The sequence below is a fragment of the Halictus rubicundus genome, chromosome 14, assembly GCF_050948215.1.
Source record: "Halictus rubicundus isolate RS-2024b chromosome 14, iyHalRubi1_principal, whole genome shotgun sequence".
NCBI lineage: Eukaryota > Metazoa > Arthropoda > Insecta > Hymenoptera > Halictidae > Halictus > Halictus rubicundus.
In genome coordinates this window covers 9,382,760-9,397,379 of record NC_135162.1, presented here as the reverse complement: position 1 = coordinate 9,397,379, position 14,620 = coordinate 9,382,760, and the positions used below count along the sequence as shown (strand labels likewise).

Sequence of the window (14,620 nt, the reverse complement as noted above, 5' to 3'; positions counted from 1 at the left end):
TCTGTGGATCTCCAAGAAAAAGGTGACCTACATCAAGGAGCAGGTGAATTAACAGAATTCTGAATAACTGGGTTGACAAAAATAATTGTGAAAAACGTCCCCTTCCTTTTTAACAAAAATTTAGTGGTTTTATTAGTTCGAATGGAGGTGTTGAGGGATAGGGAGGGGGATTTTCGACGGCGCTTTGGAGTCGCCGACGAGGATGGGCGTTTATTGTCCTACAACGTTCTTACTTAAAAAAGTGACCTACATCAGGGAGCAGGTGAATTAACAGAATTGTGAAAAATTGGGTTGACAAAAAAATTGTGAAAAACGTCCCCTTCCTTTTTAACAAAAATTTAGTGGTTTTATTAGTTCGAATGGAGGTGTTGAGGGATAGGGAGGGGGATTTTCGACGGCGCTTTGGAGTCGCCGGCGGGGGTGAGCGTTTATTGTCAGCGGAGGAGGTGTTTGCGAAAACCACCGAGACCCGGTTCGCAATTGGTCGGCCTCCGGGGCTGATCGTGGCCCTGACACGGGCGTGTGTCGTTCCCGTTGCTCTCTTTGCGAATCACTTGAACACCACGGATGCGTCCTTGGTCCCTGGTGCTCTTTAGAATTCACGGTCACGTCCTCCCGCCGCCGGTCGGCTTTCCGTCCGAGATAAAGGTAAGAAGGAGTATAGTGGTGAGCGTGCGCCGAGTTTGGCAGCGATCCATATACGTCCGACGAACCCGAGAAAGCGGACGAATGCGAAAGCCGCGGAAAATTTTCGGCGGGACTTGCCGATCATGCTACCGTGAACGCGTGACTCAATGGTTTCTGGAGAAACACCGTCAATGAGTAACACGTTCTCCGTAGCCTTCCGTGAAGTCCACTGACTAGTTCAATCTTGCGGTACAGTAATCTCGAGAGTTGATTGCCCGCGATTTTTGTGAAAAATTAAATTAAATTTTGTCGGCCTAGAAGCTCGATTTCTCAACGAGACAATGTTAATTTATTGACAAAGCTCTTTTGTTTTTAATTATTCCTTTGCGACACTGTTACTGGCACATCCGCGACATTTTTCTGGTTAAAATGATACCGCACATGATACAGTTCGGATCTTGTTTGACTGTTTAATGCACGATTTAGTGGAACCTCGATTATCCGAACTGACAATTCATCGGAACTCTCATTTTTCAGAAACAGTTCAATTTAATCTCATAAGCTATTAAAAATATCTTTGTTAGCGAGCTAGGTCGTGTACCAAAGTCTTCAATATTAGGGAAAAAGAAAAATCAGATCACGTCTGTTCGGATAATCGAGGTTCCACTAAATCGTGGATTAAACAACTAATTACGGTCGTAATTGCATCGTGTTGGGACTCATTTTAATCAGAAAAATGTTGGGAATATGTTTGTAAAAAGTTTCTTGAGAAAATGATTAAGAACAGAGAAGTAGTAACAATTTTTATTTATTCTATACAAAACCTTGAGGTGGTGTGGCTTGTTTCAAGCGATTCGCGTAGTATCTTGTGCTCGGAATCGTGTCTTATTTGTTACGAATAGAAAATAGTGGGTGTGTGTGAGTGTTACTGAGAAATTATAGATAGCACACGTATGCTATCTTTTTGGCTGGGAGTGTATAATGCTATACAGGGCGTTACGTCGCATACAGGAAGCACAGAGACGGTGAATACAGCATCCTAAAATAAGCAAAAAGATCATATACTCTCCGCGTTACCTTGTTTTCGAGTTACACTGCATTTTGTGTTGCAACAAGTTTCTTCGTTTCAAAATCGATTCAACGGAACTGAATATTAGTTTTTTACTAATAATTTTTAGATATTGATTTTTTTACTAATAATTTTTTGAACTTACAGCAACCAAGTTAAAATATTGTTATTACGATTGCATTTATTGTTAATCATGACTAGTTTTAAATATCTTTATGCTTCGAAAATTTATAAAATTTGTACCTGAAAAATACCTCGTAGTTTTTGTTTTAATTTTCTTAGAGATAATTATTATGTGCACCAAAATTTGGTAAATAACATTAAAAAATTAACTGCCACGCAACGTTCCGAATACAAAAGTCAAAATACGAGCCCTCAACGATTGACCTTGATCTTCATCTTGATTCTCACGTTCTTGACAGTTATACAGATACCTTCAAGTTATATATTGAACTTGCCCGCGTCATACGCGTGTTAACGCTTTCCGCATAAAATGACTTCGTTTGTTTCTTTTTTAGTTTCAAGGACGCACTAATAATATAAGCCAATGGGCTCATTTAGAATTCGTAGCCAGACGCAAAAAAGTGATGGTTAAGACGTGATCATAATATTGATCGTCCTGAAAGAGCTTTTACGACGTCATTATTGATGAAATGTTTCCGTTAAAAATACGAACCTTTTTCTTTTTAACGTTTTACGATTTGTTACTTTCTCGTGTCGGTCCATTCATCCTAACCTATAATGCGTAATTAATTGCCACCAGAAAGCCTGCACCTTTTACGACTTATTTCACAGTTAATTGATACGAGAGGACAGATTGCAAATATTTCTATTCTTCAGTGTACAGCGTTTACTCGATATATGTCCAAAACAGGGGTCTAGCCACGGACATATATCGGACAGGCGATACTATTCTTTGATCCAGGGGACCTTACACTCCTCGGCGATGGAGGGTATACTCCGGGGCAGGGGGGATAGTTCTGGGACTTCTATCCGCTAGGCATTTGCGACATATATCGAGTGAACACTGTAAAACAGTATTTCGCTTTCCCGATTTTCAATAATTTTATTAATTCGTTTACGTTCGATATTCTCAGGATGGATTTCACGAACAATGTTAGTTAACGCATGCCTGTGTTTATTTCCTGTATAACAAAGTCCGCGGGAGCGGCGCAATAATCCCTTGCCGCTTATCTCGCACGATAAGAAAGAAAGAAAGCAAGGGGGGAATGAGAAAGAGCTCAAACACATGATAAACGGGACGAGAAGAGTTCGGCGTTGTCGTTGCGTAACCTCGAAGCCGGATACCTTTACGGCATCCTAACCTTATGGACCTGTAAGCCTAATTGCGACAAGCTACCCCCACCAAGAAAAATCCAAGAAAAATTCACAATTTCATTTTACCTTTATCAAGTCAATATCAATTCATAAAAAAAATTCTCTGCAATCCTGATAAGGCTGAAATTAAAAATTATGAAATTTCTAGAAATGATTAAAAAATTATCTATAAATTTGTTTATAAAACTGAAGTTCGTGGCGCACCACTTTTCACGGTGATTTCGAGTTTTTTACTGTGAAAAACGTTGTACATTCGACTGCAGAAATTCCAGGAGTACGTTTCACAGAAAGATAAATTTTCAATTTGTAATACTGGATTTTCAATTACTTAATTGATTCGAAACGAAACGGGGCAGGTGCTTCGTTGGTTTCTTCACTGCTAGAACGAGTTCGTTGCGTGCACTCAACGCCTGTTGACACTGGCGTAAATCATATTTACCAAACTGGTCTGATGGTATATAGAACCACTCATTAAATTCTTAAACCATTAAGTCCATAGTGATACATTCTTAATACATTTTATCGCTTAATATCATTGTAATCGCTGATCCACGAATCATCGATCGTCAAATCTTTATAGACTATCTAATCACGTACACGTACTTTAACAAGTGAATAATCATGACCATTCGCCTACCCGTGATAGCATATGATGTCCAATTAAGAGATTAAATTAATAAACAACGCATTAAGAAATACTAGAACACAATTTTTTTCATTGTTTTTAATCATTTCTTCATGCAACTCTCGTCATCCTATTTGGCACATTTTTCTGATTAAAACGATCCCAAACACGATGCACTGTGTATTGGATTTGTTTATTTAATCCACGATACAGTGCAACCTTCGTTATCTGAACTAATTAGGAGGGGTGTTAATAGGTTAATAGAGTAGATAATTACCCACAGAGCTAGATTGAATGTTCACTGATTTGTACAATAAATCGTGTCACACATGTATTACGGAGAACCATCGGTCACATCATCGGTTCGGATAATCGAGGTTCTACAAAATCGTGAATTACTCGCACAAGCATGATCCAAACTGTATCGTGTTGGGTTTCATTTTAATCAGAAAAATGTCGCCAATGCGCCGGTACTAGTCTCATAAACTTTTATAAAATGGTATTGTTATAAACAGAGCAAAAGTATTACACTTCTGTGACAGCATTTGATTCTTCAGCACCGAATCTAATGTTCCCATTACGCAATGAAGATCCGAGTGCACGGAATCATTTTCACAGAAAATTTTGATACTATCCGCCCACATTTCAGTCCCGAAGGCACACGTATGGTCGTCCGTCATCCTCTGACAAAACAAGATCGATGAATAGTCGGGCAGCCAGCGCCGAAAAAAAAGAAAACAATAGAACCCAATTGTCTGGGAACTTGAAGAATGCCTCGCACCGGTGAGGACGTAATTCCCAAGAGCGCGAGTGTGACCATTGTCTTTCGAGTATTTTCAAATCGCGGGTATCCCGTTTCTGCAAAGTGGTCTATAATTACCATTCGAGTGCAAGCTGCACTTTATATAGCACGTGCACGCGGCGCAGCACGTTCGATGACAGAAGCCGAGCGCTGGGAAAACCGTCGGACACTTCCAACGCGCAAAATCACGTAATTTCGATGCGTGGGAAGTTCGAGATACTTAGAACAACCAAAGCAATAAATAATACCCCTCAGGATACCCTTGCGAACGCGCCAGGCAAGCAACAGGTGGCCGAAGGTTCCAAGACTTCATTACAATTTAATAATCCAGTCCAACCTGAGATCATAGCCGTTTTAAAAATTGATTTTGAGAAATCGTGACCAGAACTAACTCGATGCGGCTAGGTTCATGTAGAATTAGCGGAAAGGTACTATACAAAAAGTACTGGATGAAAGGTCATATACCATAAATGGTGTTTCACAAAAATGGCTGCCAGGTCCGTCTGGCTTGAGATATTCAGCTCAAATTTTTAGTACGTACTGCTTGAACCTCGCACAATAGAATGTATATCTTGATTTTTTAAAAAAAGATAATTTAACGTACAAAAAAAATTATTGAATTTCCAATCTAGGTTAGGGTTTCGTAGAAATGGTTTTGGAAAAATGGCTGCCAGGTCCGTCTGGTTTGAGATATGTAACTCAAATTTTCAGTACATATTGCTTAAACCTCGCACAATAGAATGTATATCTTGATTTTTTTAAAAAAGATAATTTAACGTACAAAAAAAATTATTGAATTTCCAATCTAGGTTAGGGTTTCGTAGAAATGGTTTTGGAAAAATGGCTGCCAGGTCCGTCTGGTTTGAGATATGTAACTCAAATTTTCAGTACATATTGCTTAAACCTCGCACAATAGAATGTATATCTTCATTTTTTTAAAAAAGATAATTTAACATACAAAAAAATTATTGAATTTCCAATCTAGGTTAGGGTTTCGTAGAAATGGTTTTGGAAAAATGGCTGCCAGGTCCGTCTGGTTTGAGATATGTAACTCAAATTTTCAGTACATAATGCTTAAACCTTGCACAATAAAACGTATATCTTGATTTTTCGAAAAAACATAATTTGACATGTGAAGAAATTATCGAATCTTGTCACATAGTTGAACCATTCGAAGGTGCGTAACCCCTCGATAAGGTTCTCAAAATAAATGATTGTTTACAGCTCGGTTATACAACTATCAGAACTAGTTGCAACAATTAGTTGCACGTGTACGCTTATTTATTGAACAGTGTGCAATTATGTCACTCCTATCTTCGCACACTCGAGCCATAAACTTATTACCCATTTCCTTACATAACCACGCATTAAAAAGCACGAAACCTCGTTACGTAAGAAAGTAGACAATTAACAGTGGAACGTAAAATAATGAAAATCGAAGAATCGAACAACATTGAACCCCGGTGCTGCCACAAAATTTCGATCTCTCGAATCGCCACGGAATCCGAGCAGAAATAAATGCGACGAACGAAAGTGTGGCTCGCCGGTGTGCTATAGTGAAGAAGAAATTAACCGGCTGGAAGACCAGGTGGACGACGCAGGTGCAAAGCCGAGGAGATCATGGCAACGTGCTCGCAGATGGCTCACTCCCGTGCTGTATACGATTCGTTCGGCTTCTTCAAATTTAGTTTCTGCGTTGCCCGAGGGCTTACGTAATTTTCATATTCCGAACGCAGCACACAGCGATATACTGCGACGCGGTACGTGTTTCTGTTATGGTCGCACGTTCCTCGATCGTCATACTTCGCCTGTCGAATGCTCCGTGTCACTCCGCCGTTGTGTTTGATTCATTCCTCGGAAAGTACACACCGGTGGTCCCGTTTACAGATAACGGCATACTTCCCGAGTGATACACCATTTCAAAATAATGTCCACGTATTGTCCAAAGCAATCTTTCTTGAAAATAATTTCGTGAATTTACACGTCATTGACAATCAAAATACGTGATGACTAATCGACCCGGAGCACTTCCGAGATATTTACAGACTGGGGGATTTTCTGCGTTAGTCACAAAAACGAGTGTGCCAAACTGAAAACAATGAAAACATTCCAAGAATGCCTATTACGAAAGTCGTACTCGTGTATTCAGAAAGTCGAGACAAATAGCGTGTAGTAGACGCGAAAAACTGTGACGCAGATACGTCAGATCAGGGGAGGTGACTAGTATCGAGAGGGAAAGGTTACCCCCTCTCCATGCCATTATTGGAATAGACACGTGACATTGCGACCAATACACGGCAGAGACGAAACGCGTCACGTGACCGCGCCGCGGCGGAGGCGTGGAGGGGGAAGACTAGAGTGGGGGACAAGTGTTAATCTGGGGACTCTGCTTCGAGGGGTAATTTTAATACCAGTTTTACAGAGCTCTGATAGTGACTATTTTGCATTACTTTATAAAAATACCAGGAACATGCTGCCTACATTTTTAACAATATTTTTAAAATATACATCAAGAAATAAATTTGCTAAATAATTGCTCGCGTATGCATCCTCAGAATCTCAATAATTTTTATTTCGACGGGTCCCGTGAACCTAGTGGTAAAGCCGGTCCCCAAGAACAGTGGCGGACCGTCAATTTTGGGGCCCTGGGCTAACACTATTTGGGGGGCCAACAACTAAAAATTTTTGTATAATTTTTCTTCTTCTCTTAACTTTTTAATTTAAATTGTTTTCACCTTTTAGACTGAACGGGGCCCCCGGGCAACAGCCTGCAAAGCCCATGCCTAGATCCGCCGCTGCTAAGAGTTATGGGTGTTCGATTGGTTGCAACGCTTCGCATGCATTTTGCTCGGCCACGGCGAACGGACAAAGAGCGAACGGAGGATGAAGCGGAGCCGAATCAGCCTGAGGACCTTCGAAACGTAATCTCCGATGACGAAGATAACGAGGACGATCCCGGCAAGGACGATTAGTCACGAAGCACACGGCTTACGTGTTATCGCGGCGGCGGCGGCGGCGGCGGCGGCTACGCGTCATTGTTCTTGGTAATCGTTTACCAACAGTGTTTGTCTGATAGAGAGAGGATGCGTAGCGAGCGAGACGACGATACCACCGTGAGAAAAGAGAAGCGTCTGTCAGTGGTTGGCCAGTGCGAAGATTTCAGCGTCCCGGGAACAAAAATAGGAAACCCACGGAGAGATCCAAGGGAATTTATGCCTCCGGGTTTACCGTACTAAATTAGCGACGGCATTTTCTTGACGTTATTAGTCACGAAGATTACCCGCGAAATTGTCCGAGCGATTTACGGGGCCGATCGACGCCAAACACGAAAGCGAAACATGTACAATATTATATATTAAACTCGATGCTGAGGAACAGTGTTCTACAGCTTTCTTTGATATTAGACGTACAGCGAATTCTCGATATATGTCAACAACGCGGGTCCTCCCAGCGTCATGTATCGTCCAGGAGACATAACCAGTCCGAGGCATCTCGGGGGTATGCCCCGCGGTAGTGGGGATAACTCCGCGACGTTTATCGTCCAGGCCTGGGCGACATATACGGAGAAAACTCTGTACGAATGAATTCGTAACCGTTCGCGAGTTTGTTGATTATTTACGAGGTAGTCCAATGCATTCGACCGAAAATAATCTTTGCGTTGAACTCCGTCCAACGAAAACAATGCTCGCTATTGTGCTGCACCGAATGCGAGTACCTGCTCAGATTCAGAAATTCAGAATCAGTAAATTTTTACAGAATTTCCGAAGGGTCCCAGTGCTTCGTCCGAGTAAAGATCATTAGGGGGTCAAGCGTAATTCACACGAAGAGCGTAGTTTAAATTGCACGGTGCTGTTAGAGAGAGAGAGCCCTGGGATCGAAAACAACAGGTCTCACGTGCACGAGAAAGGAGAGACCGTACGCACGTTTGCTTCAATTTGTGCTAGATTTCCCGTGACGGGTGCGTGCGGATACGTGCGCGGCTAAGTGTCCCGCACACTGTGAAAGTCTTTGTGTTCTTGGTACGTGTGCCGTGCGCGGCTCGTCCAATGGACTGTCGGCTGGGAACAATCTGGTCTCTCTCTCTCTCTCTCTCTCTCTCTCTCTCTCTCCACACTCTCCTCTTTCTCTCTGTCTCGCGGAGGCATTATATAAGAACCGCCTCAGACTGGCCGTGAACTTACCGACGACGACGTCGACGTCGTCTTCTTCTTCTTCTTCTTCTTCTACTTCTACTTCGTGTTCGAACGCAGCCACAGACGCTGCCTCCTCCTTTCTTTCCCCTTTCCGTGCACTTTGCATGCACCGGGAGGGAGAAGGAATGCGATCGATTCAGTTATTCTTTCGAGAGAATCCAGGGAATAACCTGGCCGGTTACCGGCTAGCTTCTTCTTCTTCTTCTTCTTCTTCTTCTTCTTCATCTTCTTCTTATTCTTCTTCTCCGGTCACCGGGTCCTTGGGACACCCTGGTTTTTGCTACAGTGCTGACGAGAGTCTTCTGATGCTACAGTGCATGTGACCTTGTTACACGGTGCACTACTTTTTATAAAATTGGTGGAAGTGGGCTCAAAATTTTTGTGAGTCGAAATCATTTAAATTGTGTTTTTCTGAGCTAATACTCGCTATAGTGTTGCCAAGTTCCTTCTGATGCATGTACAATGCGTACGACCTTGTTGCATAGTGACTCTATTTGTATAAAATAGGGGGAAGTGGGCTGAAAATTGTTGTGGGTTGAAATCAATTAAAATTGTCTTTCTGTAAACTAATACTCGCTATAGTGTAGCCAAGCTTCTTCTGATACATATACAATGCGTACGACCTTGTTGCATGGTGCACTACTTTTTATAAAATTGGTGGAAGTGGGCAGACAAATTTTTGTGGGTCGAAATCAACTAATATTCTCTTTTTGTGAGTTAATACTCGCTATAGTGTTGCCGAACTTCTTCTGATGCATGTACAATGCCTATGATCTCGTTGCATGGTGCTCTACTTTTTCTAAAATTGCTAGAATTGGGCTGAAAATTTTTGTGTGATGAAATCAATTAAAATTTGCCTTTGGTGAGTTAAAACTCATTATTAGTACTCGCTATAGTATTGCCGAGCTTCTCCTGACACATGTGCACCGTATACGACCCTTTTGCATAGTAACTCTATTTTCACAAAATGGGTGGAAGTGGGCTGAAATTTTTTGTGGGTTGAAATCAATTAAAATTGTATTTTTGTGAGATAATGCTCGCTATACTGTTGCCAAACTTCATCTAATGCATGTACAGTGTCTATGACTCTGTTGCATAGTAACTCTGTTTTCACAAAATGGGTGGAAGTGGGCTGAATATTTTTGTGGGTTGAAATCAATTTAAGTAAATAGCGTCTTTGTGAGCGAATACTCGATTGAAGTAGATTGAGAAAGACTCAGACTTGTAGTCAGACAAGAAAACCGCCACAGACCTCTTAAATTGGAGCAACTTTTTTGGAACTGGAGGCTTCGAGTTCTCTCAAAAACACATAGTCAGAATTACTTTAATTTCAGTTCAATTTCTAATCAGTCGCTTCATTAATTTGCGAAGAAAATGGAACGAATCCGGTAAGTAATTCGGTAACATAAATTCGTTCGGCTGCAAATTCGAATTTCCACGTTCGTGTTGTAACTGGACTGCAGATTCATCAAAATTTAAGGATATTGTTTTATTAATGTCGACTTCTACATTCGACATTCTCTGTCAATTTCTGACTCTTACGATAGACTTGAACAATTTTTATTTCGCACAAAAATCCAGGTAACCGTGTGCAAATAATAACCACTTGCAGTCATCGATTTTGTAACTAATTGTAAAGTGGACTGCGCATAAAATGCGATAAAAATCTGTTTAAAAAGACAGTATAAACACATTTTCTGTAGCGGTAGGTATATTGTTTAAGATGACCGAGCACATGCTAGCACAGAAAAAGCATGTGGTGGTTTTAAACAATTTTTTGTTCGCCTTATACGGATCGCAATTCTCTGTGTTGTTGATAAGCGAGTCGAAGTGTATCGAGGATATGGAACAGAACGTGTTTTCGTTGCGAGCGAATAAAAACGTGTAATATTTTCATGCGAGAGAGTTCGCGCAAAGTTGTTTTGTATCGGCAGAACGAGCACGTCTCTCTTTTTCCTCTATCGGAGATGGGTTTTAATCACTCCGGCTTGAGGCCGGGGTCTGGTTGACGACCTCGTTCGTTGCAGTCTCCTTTGTCCGGATTCCCAGACGACGAAACGTCTGCTGGACCCGTTTCTATTTTTTTAATCCGTGACGCTACGCCGTGATTATCGGACGCCTGGACCTCGCCACGCGGTTTACAACCTCGGGAACAAAACGTCCCCCATCTTCCAAAGCGGAATTTTCAAAAAGACTAATTTACGATCACCCACCCACCAACAATTTCACCATAACGATGTTTCTTGAAATATTTTTTAATTCTCCGTTTGAAAGTCCGTCGAATTTTCCCTCCCCTCGCGCAAACAAACCGAGCATTAACAATCATCTGCCGATTTAACTTTTATGAGAGAAGATAAACGAGGCAAAATATGTGTACAAAGTATCATCGGCCAAGCCGCATACTAATTACCACGTACTTCATAAAAGCGCGAATCATTGCGCGAAATGACGTTACTTGTCACTCTCTCTCTCTCTCTTTTTTTTTTTTTGTTTTAAAAAGTTAAAGCAAGCACCGTTTATCATTCGCGCGGTTCATTCACGGAGCAGTTTTCCCTCGAAATTTTTCATTTTTTATTTTTCCGTGACCGATAAGACTAAATCGTTCCCGTTCCCGGAATCCATTTTTCTAACTTCGGAATCGATACATGCAAATTAATTCGATCTTCTGCGGTTCGTAACGTTATCCGGATTCGCTGTTTCGTAATGATCTTTATGTAACTACTTTGTAATCCCTGGCGAGAATTTTAGTAGCTCGGGCAGAGTTTTCTGTTTAACGAGTCGTGCTTTAATTTGTTTTTATCTAGAATTTCTGTTAGAAACAATTGCAAATTTTTCTCTTTTTTTTTTTCTTGTTTATTTCGCAATAATAAAATTAGTTTGTCGGTATTGAAACGAAAATAATCTTTCTTGCTGGCAAAATATTTGATTTTTATTTTTTAGTACAAGTTTGTCGAAGAAAAAATGTTAACATTGTAAATATTGACTTGTACACGTACTTACGTTTCAACGTTTTTGTCAACTAAGTGGCGGTATAAATAGAAACCCAGTCACAGTTAAATGCAACATCCACTCGTTAGATTAGAATGTCCATTCATTTACTACAACCACAGGATTGTTGCAGAGCCATTTTGTTTATTTATCCCTGCTACAGTCGATTAAATAGCACTCACGCTTATTCAGCACCTTCAATATTTTTATAAGTTTTATATGTTGCATATTGTGTTTTTATGTCTGTTTTATTCTTGTTAAATCGGTTTGATAAACATTGAAGTTTTCAATGATTTGTAACATTTTTATATCCGTTATAATAGTAGCCTATATATATTGTGAATAAACTTTGATTACATAAGGTGGCACGAAAGTCAATAGACTGTTTTAAAATGGTACAACTCTTTTCTTTTTAAAAAATGTTCATTCATGACTTTAGGAACAAATTCGTATTTTATATGATGTAGTGTATTTTGGACTACCATGTGCTTTAAGAGTATTTAAAACAAGAGCTGCAGTGCAACCTTATGAAATTTCATTGATTTTAATATATTTTATATTTTATTTTATAATGCTTAAATAAATTTCCTCACTCAAGTTCACATAGTAAAAACTGTACAAGGTTTATATACAGAGAATCTTATCAATTTTTCAGAACAACACGTATCAGTCATTGTTGACGGTTCAGTGTCGGCAAACTCACTGCCGACTAAAAATAAACAGTAAACATAACGATTTTGAATGAATGAATGCATTTTATCTTTAAAATTGCTAGATCCCCAACGATTAAAACCCCAACACTTTCAAAATCCTAAAAATGACTTTTTCTATCAACCCTTTTGCTAAGTCCACAACTGAGGGTCACCTATGTCCATCAAAAATCCCAAATGTGAGGACCTCCTCTATCAACCCCTCTGCAAAGCCCTCAATTCGGTTTCTACCCCAGCCCACCAAAAATCTCAAACATGAGGACCCCCTACGAACCCCTTGGCCAAATCCTCAACCAGGTTTCACCCCATGAAAAATCCGAAAACACCAACTCACCCAGATGAATCGCCAGGTTGTACCTCTCCAAGGCCTGGCCCAGGTGTCCCTCCTTCATGAAAATGTCCCCCTCGTGCCTGGCCCTGCTGGCCTCAGCCTCCCGGGGCCACCACTTTTCCACAAGCCTCTGCACAAGCACATTGGTCTCACCCACGTTGGTGATCTTCTGTCCGCACACGCGACAGTTTTTCTCGGTCTCCACGCAAGCCTTACAATAAGTATGTCCACAGTTGCTGGTCACCGGTTGACAGAGCGTCCCCTCGCAAAAGGGACAGGCGAAGGACGCCTCAGTCTTCCTCCTGGAGCTGGTGGTAGCAACGCCGGCCAGCTCTTCGAGAAGCGCGTTGGCCAGGTGCTTCAGCTTGTCCGCGGGAACGGAGCCCACCGCCAAACACCTGGAGTACACGCTGATGGACTCCTTGATCCTGCCGCACTTCGCCAACGAGTCCCCGTAGCCCACCAGCATCTCGAAGCTTGGGCTCTGTTGCTTCAGGCTCCTTTCGTACATCTCGACTGCTAGGCTGTAATTTCGTGAAGCGAACGCTTCCTTCGCCAGCTCGGTCATCTCTTCTCGAGCTGCTTCTCGGGGACCGTAGGAGCTAGCCTGTCCCCTAAACTGTCGATGGCGTCAACGGTTCACGAAGCTGGACACCCTTGACGGGTCCACCAAGTCGACGCACATATTCATCAGGATCAGCACACCAATCCCGTATCCTCGAACTACACCTTTTCATTCAAGCACAAACTCTCCGGGTCCGCGGGTCACTTCACTGCATCTTGAGGATCCGTTGGAATTCGGAACAATGCACTCGCGAGAACTCGGCTGGTTAGCTAGCCACCGCAAGTGAACGTAGGGCCAGCCCAAGCTACCATCAGCTAATACCTAGGTCTAGCACGAGCTAGTAGATGGGTCTAGCGTAGACGAACTGATTATCACGTTTGACAGCTGCCGGCCACGCGGTCGGGGCGCTATAGTGAACCGGTACGCGGACACCACGCACAGCACGACGGCGCACTGACGACTGCTGGCTCTCTCTGTTGTCACCGCTCGCTCGGCCCACTGTCAGAATCTGCCAGCGAGAGGGGTGGTGGTCGGCCGATGGTGGTGGCGACGGCGACGGCGTCGGTACGACCGACGGCAGCGCCGCGACGGCCGCTAGTACACCTTCCACGCTACGCTCACGTCTTCTACCTCCACAGCTATCCCGCGATAGCGAGGCAACGGTTCTACGCTCTGCGTAGGTGTCCGACCACACCCCCACCACGGACCGTTAACCGAGGCGTCATCCTGACATTGTGCTGCTGACTCGATTCCCCATCTCTGACCACCCACAAAACACGCTTCTTCTGACGCATACTAACGCGACGATACTGGGGGTGGCGTCACGTCAACTCCTCGGGGTCTCTGGCGTTTGCAGGGTTTGGACCAGTACTGCTGGAGGGTGCAAATGATTGTTGTGGTAGTTTGGGATAGTTTTAAGAAAGCAACCTTCCTCTGAAACGTTTTGACGTCTTACCCAGGGTCTTCGGTGGTTCCACAATTGAATTGAGAATCATTATTGTCGATGCTGGAGTGAGTAAGTGAGTCTGTTGCTTATTACAGTAACTCGGGTATGGTTCTAGGTCTAGGTTGGGTCGCGATGACCCCCAGTTTTGTAAAAACGTCCTTCTCGAACGCACTCCTTCTGACCGCCACTCTAGCATTACGTCAGTCTTACGGTCAGTAGGGGACCTCTGATGCTTCCTTCAAGATTCGGAGGATTGTTATTGGAGCTTCCGACAGTGAATCCAAAACCCATTCGTGGTCACTATATTTTGTTATAGTAACTCGGAGGTCCACAGCTCCAGGTAGCCAGCAACCATCATTCCCCAGTGTCAACAGTCATCACCAAGTCACATTGGAGGTCACTGTTCCGTCTTGAGGATAACTTGGC

The 14,620-nt window shown here is 42.5% G+C and overlaps 1 protein-coding gene across 1 annotated transcript in view; it reads right to left on the bottom strand.

The window, feature by feature from the left end:
- LOC143360956 (LON peptidase N-terminal domain and RING finger protein 3) overlaps positions 1-14,102 on the bottom strand; it is a 54,478-nt gene extending 40,376 nt beyond the window's left edge. Inside the window, exon 1 of the mRNA XM_076800172.1 lies at positions 12,687-14,102. Within this exon, the coding sequence (XP_076656287.1) occupies positions 12,687-13,251 (565 nt within the window). The 5' untranslated portion in view covers positions 13,252-14,102. The remainder of the gene's footprint in view (positions 1-12,686) is intronic.
- Between the last annotated feature and the right edge of the window lie 518 nt (positions 14,103-14,620).